The sequence below is a fragment of the Diabrotica virgifera genome, chromosome 5, assembly GCF_917563875.1.
Source record: "Diabrotica virgifera virgifera chromosome 5, PGI_DIABVI_V3a".
NCBI classification, from domain to species: domain Eukaryota; kingdom Metazoa; phylum Arthropoda; class Insecta; order Coleoptera; family Chrysomelidae; genus Diabrotica; species Diabrotica virgifera.
In genome coordinates, this window is record NC_065447.1 from 225212812 (window position 1) to 225226994 (window position 14183).

A 14183-nucleotide genomic window follows, 5' to 3' on the forward strand; every position below is an offset into this window, starting at 1 on the left:
CCTATAGACCTTCATTAGTAATTGGATGACCTCAGCAGTTAAAAAAGTAATTTTTATGCATAAATGACCCCTTTTTAATTATTTAAACAATGATCCCCTTGTATGATTTGGATACTTTCTTGAAAATATCTTTTTTACCCACCTAAACTTTGATATAAAATTTGTTTCAATCTGTACAAATTTACATTTTGATTTACATGTAGTGTAATTTTATTTTACTAGACTATTTATCTTTAATTGATTAATAGCAAAAACGCGTTAATATTAATTTTAACGTTTCAGCCTCTCACTTATAACTGTTTTTATTAATTTTTTGTATTCGTTATTAGGTAAAGGACTTGTCAAAATCCTGTCTCCGTCCCAAGGCAAGTCTTTGATAATACCAACATCAAATGCGCAACTAATCAAGCAGATTCAAGAGCACCGGACTACCCCTACCAAACAATTAGGTCAAGTGGTGACTCAACAACTTCTACAAACGCTTACTGCCCAACAGAAGCAAATTTTGGTACAGAAACAAAATCCCTCTGATGGTTCAGACAGTCAACAGGAAAAAATTAAAGTACCGGCAAACATGCAACAGCAAATATTACATTTACAAAATATCAAAAACGTTACTTTGTTAAGAGCTTCGCCTACTGGAAATGTAGGCCTAAGCCCACTAACTACAGCCTCAGGGGAATCACCAATTGACCAAGCTAATATCATGACGGTAGCAGTGCCGAAATCTGATCAATTAATTGGCCAGTCTGGATTGCAGATAAAAACGCAAGGTAATCTTAGTCAGGCTCAACAACAACAAATTCTACAAACAATCAAACAGAAGATATTACCTAATGCTAGTCTTCTGGCGAATCCACAACAAATTATATTGAAACAAAAAAGCGGACTGATCAATGTACAGAAATCAGGAATAGTACCTGTTACTACCCAAGTCGTTGGACAGCAGAAACTTAGTACTGGTAAGTAGCACTTTTAATTTTTTTATTTTTACACTTTATATAGTACCAATTAAACTCAATTAAATACTTCCACTTCCTCTTCTTTTTTATAATCCTTAGTATCCTTCAGGGCGTCGGATGCAGGGCTACACCTCTTATCCATTTCTTCTATGCACTTCTATTGGCGGCCAGATTCTTCATATCCCTTATATTCATGTCTCTCTTTTCTTATAAAAACCTATATCATGGTTGGTCCATCCATGTCTTCCTCGGTTTTCCCTTTTTTCTTTTGTTTCCCATTTTGGTTTTATGTACCTTCTTTTGCTTCTCTTTTGCTCCATTCGCTCCATGCGAATTAATTGTTTGTTTTCGATCTTAATGATTATCGGTTCTTGCTCCAACTCTCTACCTATACAGGGTGTCCAGAAACTCTACCGACAAACGAAGACAGAAGACTCTTCAGATAATTTTAAGACAATTTAACCCAATTCGCTTAGTCCGAAAACGCTTCCTAAGGGAGCTAGAGCTCTTTGAAGATGGCGTCTTGTAATTAGTTTTTCTTAAATACCTCCAGAACTCTTCTATTTAGAAAAACAAAAATTGGTACGCGTATTTATCTTCCAGAGATAATTCTCTTCCATCTATTGCGAATTTCTAGTACCGATCATAGGCGTCCGTTTTGGGTAGGGCAACGGTTATTTTATCGCCTATCTTTTTTGTCTTTAATTTTTAAGCATTTTTGACTCCGAATTATTAAATTGTGAGATATTCTAGTACTAAAAGGTACTCTTGCTTAAAGTCGATAGAATACACAGTTTTCTAGAAAAATCGATTTGAAAATTTTCCGTTTTTTGAATTTAAAAAAAAATTCAAAAAAAATTTTAAATGACGAAAACTGGTACATTTATTTATATTCCAGAAATGAATCGATTTCATTAATTGCTAATTTCTAGTACCGGTTATAAGCGTCCGTTTTGGGTATTTCAACAGTTATTTTATAGCATAACTTTTTGTCTTTAATTTTTAAGCATTTTTGACATTAGATTATTAAATTATGAGGTATTCGAGTACTAAAAGCTACTCTTGCTTTAAGTTGGTAAAATACATCGTTTTTTTTAACTTTTTCATTTTTTTTTTCAAATTCCAAAAACGAAAAACTTTCAAATCGATTTTTCTAGAAAACGGTGTGTCCTACCGACTTAAAGCAAGAGTACCTTTTAGTACTAGGATACAAAATACTAGAATAGTAGAATTTAGTACTAGAATAGTTATGCGATAAAATACCCGTTGCCCTCCTCAAAACGGACGCCTATGACCGGTACTAGAAATTCGCAATGGATGGAATCGATTCATTTCTGGAAAGTTAATATGTATACCAGTTTTCATTTTTCTAAATATAAGCATTCTGGAGGTATTTAAGAAAAACTATTTACATGACGCCATCTTCAAAGAGCTTTAGCTCTCTTAGGAAGCATTTTCGGACTAGGTGAATTGGGTTAAATTGTCTTAAAATTATCTAAGGAACCTCCTGTCTTCGTTTGTCGGTAGAGTTTCTGGACAACCTGTATATCTTCATTTCTAAATCTTTCAAACTTCGCAACTCCAGCTATTCTTCTCATGTATTTCAACTCGGTCGCGTTTATCAGTGATTCATGTTTCTTTTGCACAATCCATGTTTTCGTCCCATATGTCATTATCAGATTTACTACGCTGTTATATAGGTACTCTGAGTTTAGTTTTGTTGTCTATTTCTGATTTTCCAAAAATTGTATTAAAGAGCCGTTACTAGCCTTCTTCAGTTTATTGCTTATTGCCATGTCCGTTTTCCCTTCACCTGTTATTATATTTCCCAAGTATTCAGAAGTAGACACTTGTATAGTTCTATACTTCTTACCTTACTGTTATATTGGTATTCATTTCTTTTTACTCATCTTCATTTATTATCATAAGTTTTATTTTATTGAGATTCATTTCCATTTTTAAATTCTGTATCTCTTTTTGCCAAATATCTATTAGTTTTTGTATTTTTTCTACTGTGTCCGTGATTAAAACTATAGATATCAATAAAATACAAATTATAAATTTATTCAGTATTTATTTAAAAAATAGCAATTCAAGTGTGCTTCTTATTGTTAAATACACAATTTTGGACGGTTTTTATAGATATGTAGTTACTTTCACTGCACTCTAGAAGAAAAAGTTAGACAGTGTTATGTCAGGCAATTGTGGAGGCCAGTATCGTTGTGAAATTTTGTAAGCTATAACAGTCATTATTACATGTAACCACAGTATATAGAGGTTCCACAGTAAAATCACTCTTCTGTCGGCGCTTTGATCTCAAGAAGTAATACCGGCAGTACGCAATTGGTAATTCACCAGTGGTGGATGCGGGTTTTCCCTGTTAAAAGTCGTACGTTTCTATGCGAATAGCAATGCGAGAGTGGGGCAAAAGCGACTGCCAACATTGCGCGGTCGCCATGCGCGACTACAGATTTTACTTCCAATTTTTCGGAGAGTGGTTCTACTGTCCCTCTTTATACTGTGACGTAACTCAAGTTTGCCTCTAAAGGGATATACTACTTCAATACATGATCATTGTATGTTTATTGTTTCATTGAAAAATATGGGAATCCCAATCAGAGGTCTACAAATTACAATTTAATGTTTCGCATTTCTGAAATATTGAGGGTGGGTCCTTTTCAAAAGAACACAGTGCATAATATATATCATATATAAACATTTTGTACATGGTATATACAATTTAACACATTCTTTTAGATTTATCAAAACAATCTAGTTCAACTCAAGGCCCAGTTGTTGCCAAAGTGTTAACAAATGCAGCAGGACATGTGATATCAGTGGAAGGTCTACTTCCTCAACAAAAACCAACCAGCATTTTGGCACAAGGTAATATTATTATTATTATTATAAATTTAAAGTTGCTCATATTAAAATCCTGTACAATGTATTTGGTATAAAAATGAATTCGAATATTTTATGAATAAACCTTCAAATTTTTGTAATTTGTTTTGTAGAGAGAGTATATTATGCACTAGAAAGCATAAATACCTGTTTTTCTCTCCAAAAATCTGTCTTTGACGCGATGACATGACTTTTTCGTCTTTGTTGAGAACTCATCTCATTAGTTAGTGTGAGAACCGAAGACAAATAGAGAAAAAGGCAGGGTCTTTAAGGGGGTGGGGTATCGTTTGAAATCAACATTTCATGCACATTTTTGTGATTTTTTACATATTAAAGATACAATGAGGTCCCATTTAGTGCAGGGTAATAAGGTTTTTTCCATGACACTTCAACAGCCAGGGTACTAAAGCGTTTTTTCGACAGGTAATACCTATAAGAACAAATTGTAACTATTTCCTGCGTAGGATCTGGCAGCCATTTTTATTTATAAACAAGTTAGTGTCAAAAAACGGCCTTTTTTCCTTTTTTTTCAAATTAATGGAAAACAGTCAAACTTACGGATTTCTTAGTACAAACATCTTCGAGAGAATGGAAAAAGCTTTAAAATGGCGTATTACAAAGTTTAATACACTCATTTATATCATTTATTGTTAATATAATTGCAAAAAAAGGTCGAAATTTCAAAAAAAATTATTTTGCAATAACTGTTGTAAAAATAAGTATAGATCTTTGAAATTTTTGTCAAATGAGGGTTCTTTGGTGCTTAATATGTGACAAAAATTTCAAAGCGATTCATTCAATTGTTTAAATTTTATTCAAATTGTTTATCCCAGAGAGCTTTTTTTACAACATAATTGACAAAAAAATAATGATAGAACCATTCCACAGGTGTCGAATGAAAAAACATGAGTTAAAATTTCAAATTGGTTTAAAAAAAGTGAATAAAAAAATGCATTTATTAGTAATAAATAATTATGCAAAAGTATGTTCAATTTTTCCTTATAAACTTTTTATTTTTTATATAATAAATTATATATGTTTATTACAATTTTTCATCAATTATCAGTAGTAATAACCCAAGGACATTGATAATTGTTCGAAAAAATTTTATAACAGATTTCGAAAGCTTGTTGCTTGGAAACAGACCGACGCCGTAGGCGGAGGTCTGTTGCCTGTAAGCAACAAGCTTGAGAAAGTTGTTAAAAATTTTTTGAGCATTTATCAATGTTCGAGGGTTATTCGGATAGAAAATTTTTTGCTGGTTATGAAAAAAAAACAGAGCAGAAACAATTTATTTAAATGTGCAATTAACAAAGGAACAATTAGAAAAATTTAATGAAGATCCAGACATGTTAGTTTCTATAACTGATGAAGATGTATTTCCACTACGCATGCTGTTTTATTTTTAAATTCTTCCACCGTCCGATTTCCATCTAATTTATATTTTCTATCATTGCAAAAGTCCATAAACGCTTTCCATACAAATTTTTTACTGTAAACAGTATTCTTTGGTATATTTGATTCGATAATTTCATTAATATTCTCATCAATATTACAACCAAATCGTGACATTTTGAAATATTGAATATTTGAAATGTCAAAATCGAAATGAAACGAAATGTAGGTATCCATCTCATGGGATCTGTTTTCAGTATAATGTTGGTTTTATTGGTTGTATTCAATCAGATGACCACAAATGAATTGATTTCATTGGATTTCTAATTGAGCAAAAAATTTTCATATAAATAACATTACTTGGTAGTTATGCACCTAAAAAACGGTAAAAAATAGATTTTTTTGAAAAGAATTATTCAAAAAGTTTAAAGGATTCAAAAAAAAAAGAAAAATTGATACTTTTGCATAATTATTTATTACTAATAAATGCATTTTTTTATTCCCTTTTTTTAAACAAATTTGAAAGTTTAGTTCATGCTCTTTTATTTGACACCTGTCGAATGGTTTTAACGTTATTTTTTTCTGACTTATATTATTGCAAAAAAAGCTCTCTGGGATAAACAATTTGAATAAAATTTAAACAATTGAATGAATGGCTTTGAAATTTTTGTCACATATTAAGCACCAAAGAACCCTCATTTGACAAAAATTTAAAAGCTCTATACTTATTTTTACAATAGTTATTGCAAAATTAATTTTTTTGAAATTTCGACCTTTTTTCGCATTTATGTTAACAATAAATGAGTGTATTAAACATTGTAATACACCATTTTAAAGCTTTTTCCATTCTCTCGAAGATGCCTTTACTAAGAAAACCATAAGTCTTATTGTTTTCCATTAATTTGAAAAAAAAGGGGAAAGGGCCGTTTTTTGACACTAAATTGTTTATAAATAAAAATGGCCGCCAGATCCTACACAGGAAATAGTTACAATTTGTTCTGATTGTTATTACCTGTCGAAAAAACGCTTCAGTACCCTGGCTGTTGAAGTGTCACGAACAAGGTATATTTTTGTCTTATTGCCCTGGCCTAATTTTAAATATGTATCTGACGTAGAAATACCGGCAATCAATTTTTATCTGTTTGTCCTTTGTCTAGTGTATGTTATAATATGTTAAGTTAATTTTGCCACCCTAAATGAGACAAATGTTAATGACATTCGAGGATACCGTCCTTTTTTGACGAAATGCCCCTGAAGATGCTTTAGGAGCGAAAGTATACTTGGGCAAGGTTTAATAAAACTCAGTGCTCGATATCTGCCTTTTCTTTTCGCAAATTTCATATATTCGAGCATTCAATCACTTTCTAGTATTCTTGGAAGTTACGTCCTTTCATTTAAAACCATAAAAAATTGAAAATTTCAAACTACACCCCCCTTCTGAAGAGAAATCTGATTTTTCGTAATATACTTGCTACTACGAATATATGTTTTATGTTTTATCACTGACATCTATTTTTTTTTGGCAGGTGCAACTTTGCGAGTATCTGGATCAAAAACGGGTCAACAAAACCTCATACATCTCACAGGAACCTCGAAAGCGAACGCGCTAACTCAGCTAACCGTTGGATCTCAAAACAACATTCTCACATTAACAACCCAGCCGAAATTCGTGGTGGCCTCTCAAACAACAACAGTGACATCGTCAACGACATCGTCAAAATCAGCTTCTAGGTCGTCAAATAAGGCGCAAACCTTAACAAAACTAAACACAAAAGGAAATCAACAATTGATCAACACCAAGTTAATACAAGCGCTCGATGGACAAAAGTCTAAACTAGTTGTTAATCAACAGAATCAAATAAAGATATCAACGGGTAAAAACTCTCCTCACTCAAAATCCCTCACCCTCAACGTTGCGGGAAATACCAACACCATAAGGATGGTGAATGCAGCTAATCTCAATTTGGGACATTTGGCGGGGAAACCGATCCTTTTAGCTAGTAGTAAAGGAGGGACTATACAGAATATACAGGGACAAAACGTTATTCTGCAGACGCAGTCAAATACATCAGCGCCATCTTTGGTTCTACAGAACGCCGTGAAAACTTCCGGAAATAGCATGGTACAACAGTCTGCGTCAAATAATATCAATATTATCAATCAACCAAATATAGTTTTTAGGTACGTATCTCTATTTAGGTATGTTTACCTGTTGTTCCTGAAGATCAGCTCATATTTCACATTTTCCAACTTACAGTCGTAATCTAGCATTCTATTTTAACATTTTACTCTCAACCAATCTTATTGCGGTATCAAAGTCATCATAAAATTCCATTTACTTCTTAATCGCCAACAACTAAACTATTTATCCGAAATTTCCAATTTTTTATTCTATACCCTGTTTACTACAAAGATACGCTTACGTCAGTCAAGATTCTGACGTCAGAGTATTGCCAAAAGATTAGAATAAGACTTTTGATCATGGCCGTGTTCATTGTCCAGTATGCTTCTTTTCATGAGCATTTTTCAGTGCGTCACAAATGATAGAAAAAAAGGTAAGTCCATGATAATATACATTTTAGTGACATGACATTTTAGTTAAATCTGACAGTTGTCAAATTTTATTTGCAATTTGGCATAAAAACAAATCAATTCTGTTTATTGCATTTATAAAATGGTATTTTCTCTGATTTGTATAGTCTTTTGAATTATTATATAATGTATGTTGTATTATACGCTCTGAGCTTCGCTGGTGTCGCTCCTAACGGATTACTATTCAACTTTCACCGGTAATTTTTAATTTTATTATTTGTTATCGCTTAATATTTACAACGCTAAAAAGTAATTAAATTGTAATAGATTTTTTTAAGATTTTGCTACTCATTTTGACGTTTTATTGATGAAATATTAATTTCTTACTTCGGATACTTTCACAATTATCGTGTAGATGGCGCTAAGATTAATATTACGGAACATTAAAAAAACGTAATTTCAGTATTTAAAACGTAAGTATATTTAAGGTAAAAATATATACCACAGCTTTGACCAACTAATATTTTTTATAATAAATGTTTTTAATTTTAATTTTAAATTAATCACTTTGACATTTATGTCAAATTTCCGGTAAACGTTTACACTACTGGCGCTCGCGAATTTATAAATATCCCCTCTACGTACGAGCTCACAGCGTATAATGTTATAAATGTCACAGACGAAATGTAATCACCGACGTGCGTTTTTTTTCTGTCACATACAATTTAATGCGTTAGAAAGAAATCGAAAAACTGTGACGCACTGAAAGATCCTCATGAGAAAAATCATAAGATGCTAGGCATCATTACTTGTCAGAGATATTTTTCTTTGTTTTTGTTTACCAAACATAATATAACCCATCCTACATTTAAATATAGTATATGAGTATAGGGCATTCCAACATGGTGTCAAAATTAAATTATTATGGCGACTGGGTGGCAAACATAAATGTTATTCTATCAGTTCTTAATGTGTTTTAGATCATTTTAGTTGCGTTTTTTGTAATTTTGTTTAGTACAAGTATTAATTTAACATTTTCACTGGAAGAATTCATTAAAAAATATAATATGCCTCATTTCTGTTGTGTTTTGCAGTTTGGAATGCGAAGTAATCATGATTCAGATTTATCGGTTACCATCAGTGCTACATTTTAAGTATAAGACAACTCAATAAGTTATCATCTGAGAGACAAAAACAATGGTTAAATGCTATAAAACGTCCTATAAAAATGCTAAATAACTATGTCCATGTTACGCTTGGAAAAATGTATTTTCCGTCGCAGACCCCTTGAGGGAAAATGTACCTGCATTATTTATTTTGCCAAACTTTTGCTTGTACTTACTAGCAACATCTGTATTGTCCAACAACTTTTGAACATTAAATACTGTTTATTTATTCACTGCTTAAAACCAAATTAAGTCGTTCAAGTACTTCTACAACTAAAAACTACACAAAATGTTAGGAAAATACAACTAAAAAACTTAACGGTAGAAAACTTAAGAAACAATGTGGTAAAAATATAAACAAATACAATATTTGACTCCCAGCGGTGTCATAAACGTCAACATCTTGGAAAGATAGTAAGTTAGTAAAGATAAAATTACAAACCCTATAGTTTGTAATTTTAAAACGATTTAAGGCTTAAGAGGGAAAGAGGTATGGTTTGAAATCAACATTTTTGTGTTTTTTTTTTGAAACTACGGTAGATCTACTTTATTTTTAAATTAAATAAACATACCCAGTACAATTCAAGAATATTCAAAAAGAAATTTCAAGCCAAAATATTGAAAAATAAGCCAACGGTGGCAAAACAATGGATTTTGCGGTGGACATCAGAACTCGTCACTGGATCATGTGAAACAAAAAATTCAAAAATATTTTATTAGCTAATGAGTTTCTCGAGGTAACGCTGTCGAGTTTTTTAGTTCTTGGTATCACTCGGAAGACAAAATTACGATTTTTTTTGTAATAATAAGGTGAAAATCAACATGTTTATTAACCCTTAAGATCCTGAATTATTTATTTAGAAAATTTTATTTTTTTTATTTTGATGTATTCAGGAGGTTTTAAAACAAAATACATACATTTTTTTTCTTAATTATTTTTGATTTTTGAGAAAATTGCCGTTACATATATTTAACGCTAGGAAGATATAGTAGCAAACATATTTAAAATATTTCCGATTGTAAATTTCAAAATAACAAACAAATACAAAACTAGGTAAATGAAAAATCATAATCAAGTTATTGTAAATGAAAATCTATGTTGCACTTGATGCACACTCCCACAATGCACTTGCAACCCATGGTACGCACATACGAACTACAGCATTCATCTGCAAAACGTTTCCTTTTCTTATCAGGAATATAGGTCAGGAGATGATCAATCTTATCATATCTTATATCTACGACTACTTTGGACGAAGATGGCCTGCCTGCTTCTTTTGGTTTGGTACCATATTTGGTAAGATGCGATGTTACTAGATACCTTCGAAATTCTAGTTGTGGTATAGGATCATAGGATCTATTATGTCCAGTTATGTCCAGCATCAATGTAAATAGACACCACCATCATTTTTGAGAGCAAATTCCTACTGGGTATCTAGCTACATTCTGATCCATAAGATCAACTTCAACTTTACTTTCACTTGTTTTTTAGCTTATGCAGATGGTCTGGAAGGCTGACCCTCGTCAATATCATCATATATTTCGAAATCTCTTTCACTATTTCGTAAAACAAGTTCAACAGGTGCTCTTAGAATTCTCTCGGACAGCCTGTTAAAATTATTATATTCCTCATCACCAAACTCCTCGTTTGTAAGCACATTCAATTCTGGGGTTTCAGTACCTATATATAGCATCAACGTCTAAAGTTTCAACGGCATCCATCATCTCCATCGCGTCTTGAAGAGAAAACCCTTTTCTGGAACAAACAATACCTTACAATTCCAAAAGTTCCGATTTTTGCTCCCTTATCTTCCTAGCGTTACATATATGTAACACCAAAAATTGAAGGCATTTTTTTACAAAACCAGGATAAAATTTCTAAAAATTTATATTATCAATAAGAAAGGACATTAATTTATTCTCAATTGCAAACACTTTAAACAAAATATAATAACAAACGAATAGTAAAAATATACTTACTCAAACTTGAGATCCATTTTTACCATAAATAATAAACACCGTTACATAAAACACTCAACTAAATAAACAGGTTAGATCAAATCCTCGAACCAACTGCTGAAAACTAGTAAACAAGTGTCCCTTGAAAGTCTTGCATCATCATCTAGTTAAAATTAGAATCACTTCCCGAATTTAAGGCTTAAGATTTTAGCGGTTTCTGCGTTACATATATGTAACGCTAGGAGCTTAAGGGTTAAAACAATAAATAAGCATAAAACAAAAAATATCTCAACAGCGTTACCTCACAGAATATCTAAACAAAATCTATGCAAAATTTCAGGTGGATCGGTTAAGTAGTTTTTGAGTTACAATGTCCACCGCTTTTGAAAAAAACAGTTTTGAGAAAAACGCATTTAAAGCTTTGACAAGTTTTATCTTAAATTTCTTTTTGTCTGTCAAATCGTAAAGTGATGCACATCGTAATATGTTTTTGAATCGCGGAGTAATTACAAAAGAGAAAGGGAACATCTGTTGAATGTTTCTCACTACACTCAAGCGCGCTGGCGCAACGTGATTTGAAGGTAGGGATATTCAACATGCTGTATTTCCGGCAATTTTGCTCTGATAAATCTGAAATTTTCAGAGTATTCTTGAAGTTATGTTCTTCTTCTTTCTTCTTTTAGCCCATTTCTATCCAACTTTGGACATAGGCCTTCCCCAAATCTTTCCATTTCCGTCTGTTCTTCCAGTTAGTTCCTGCAGCTTTTACAATATCGTCCTTCCATCGCATCTGATGTCTTCCTCTTCCTCATCTTCCTCTCCACGGTCTCCATTTTGTATTTCAGCATTCCATCTTTTATCTTCCTGTCTCGCATTGTGGTTCGCAAATTTCCATTTTAACCCTGTTATATGTTCAGTTACATTTTTTACTTTTGTTTTCTCTCTTATCCATTTGTTTGATTTTCTGTCTTGTAGTTTTATTCCCAACATGGATCTTTACAGTTTTCTCTGAGTTATTTCAATTTTAAAAGATCAAGTAGTTTTCAATCCTAATAGCAATATTAATAATATTTAAAAATATTAAAATATTACTAAAAGATTTTTAAATTGAAAACTTATTGGTCCATTTTCTTGGTAACACCTATGAAATTTGCAAGCCAGATGGATGCTGAAGCGAAGAAGACAAGAGGGAATTCAAAAACTTACAATTAACGACCCCGTCTGTTCAGCTGGTAAATTCCAACAGAAAATGGACCTAGTTACTCAAAGAAGTAACGACCAATATAAAAATAAAATAAAAATTCCATTTTTATTCAGTTGCAATGCGAAGGCAAAACAATCTTATTTTTCAATTAGAATACGGAGCGCAGTCCAGCCCTCTGAATCGACGATTTTCGACTCTTGTTGGAGTCTCATCGGAGAGAACGTAGGCCTGCTACTAGCAGGCCTACAGCCTGCTAGTAGATCCGTATTCTAATTGAAAAATAAGATTGTTTTGCCTTCGCATTGCAACTGAATAAAAATGGAATTTTTATTTCATTTTTATATTGGTCGTTACTTCTTTGAGTAACTAGGTCTATTTTCTGTTGGAATTTACCAGCTGAACAGACGGGGTCGTGAATTGTAAGTTTTTGAATTCCCTCTTGTCTTCTTCGCTTCAGCATCCATCTGGCTTGCAAATTTTAGAAGCCATTGAGGTGTTACCAAGAAAATGGACCAATAAGTTTTCAATTTAAAAATCTTTTAGTAATATTTTAATATTTTTAAATATTATTAATATTGCTATTAGGATTGAAAACTACTTCATCTTTCAATTGCCAGATGACGCTAGTCACCTAGTCCATTCACGTCAGTTGCGGTGTGGGGGATAAACTCTCGGTGTTGGTAAATTGGAGTATGGAGTAGCAGGCCTACGTTCTCTCCGATGAGACTCCAACAAGAGTCGAAAATCGTCGATTCAGAGGGCTGGACTGCGCTCCGTATTCTAATTGAAAAATAAGATTGTTTTGCCTTCGCATCGCAACTGAATAAAAATAAAAATTTTATTTCAATTTTGTTTATGTTGGCCTTTGTTAATGTCCATGTTTCTGAGCCAAACGTCAGAACAGGAAGGATGCACTGGTCAAATACACGGGTTTTTGGGTACCTACTGTTGTATCTTTGTGCTTTTTAGTATCCATCTTAACTTTCCAAATGCTGCCCACGCCAATCGGATTATTCTCTGTACTTAATTGTTTGGTTCTCTTTATTAGCTTTGATTATTTGACCTAGGTATATATATATTCGTCAACAACCTCAATATTGACATTATTTATATTTACATTTATTCTGTCGTTTGTACGAGCCCTATCAACTATATGTTGGAACAAGCAGTTATTTGATGAATAAAATGCCAATTGACCGAAATTCTTTTGTTTAATTTTTTTTTAATGTAATTATGAAATTAACAACATTTTTTATGATGTATGGAATTATTTCTATGGTTTAATTATATATTTTATGTTGATTGCTGTTCAATTAATTGTTTAATAATCGAAAACTGCTGACAACTAAATATTGGAACATTTTTTAATATTCCTCGCGTTTTAGCGTGCCTGGCGAGAAACGCGTGAAGTTTTATCAGCTTGACGGAAAGAAGGGTTTGAAATCGAACATACGAGTAGCTAGTTTGTTGCCAACAATAATTATAACGCGTCATTTGAGTATGAATAAAATAACAACTGTCAGTTTTATTATCAATAAAGTACAATAATGGCCCGTGGAAAACCTACTGATCCAAAAGTGCGAGAAATTATTATTGATCAGTACCACCAAGCGAAAACAATGCGTGAAAATCTCAGTGAATTGACTGTAACAACAACTACTGTGTTTAATATAATTAAGAAATATGGTGAAACTGCCAGTATTGATGTTCGCGGCAAAAGCTCAGGCCGTCCAAAAGCTGTTTCTCAAAGGAGTTTAAGACATTTAATCAGAATATGTAAGTCGGGAAGAAAAAATACACTACGAGAAGTAACTGCTAGATGGAATAGAGAAACTGGGATGAATGTTTCCAGAGAATGCTGTCGCAAATATATCCACAAAAGCGGTCTTAGTTTTTATAAGGTTTGATAGGTTCTTATTTGCGATATAGATTTTCTATTTTTTTATTTATTCGAATAGGCCAAAGAAAAACCATTGTTGACGGAAACTCAGAAAAGGACTCGTTATATTTGGGCTAAATCAAAACTTTCGTGGACCAAACTTGACTGGAACAAAGTTATCTATA

General features: G+C 32.4%; 1 protein-coding gene across 3 annotated transcripts in view; it reads left to right on the forward strand.

The window, feature by feature from the left end:
• The window catches only part of LOC126884693 (nuclear factor related to kappa-B-binding protein), a 93155-nt gene that overhangs the window by 69096 nt on the left and 9876 nt on the right, over window positions 1-14183 (forward strand). For all 3 annotated transcript variants that reach the window (XM_050650771.1, XM_050650769.1, XM_050650770.1), the window contains exons 7-9: window positions 330-962; window positions 3720-3848; window positions 6785-7439. In XM_050650771.1, the coding sequence (XP_050506728.1) occupies window positions 330-962; window positions 3720-3848; window positions 6785-7439 (1417 nt within the window). The remainder of the gene's footprint in view (window positions 1-329; window positions 963-3719; window positions 3849-6784; window positions 7440-14183) is intronic.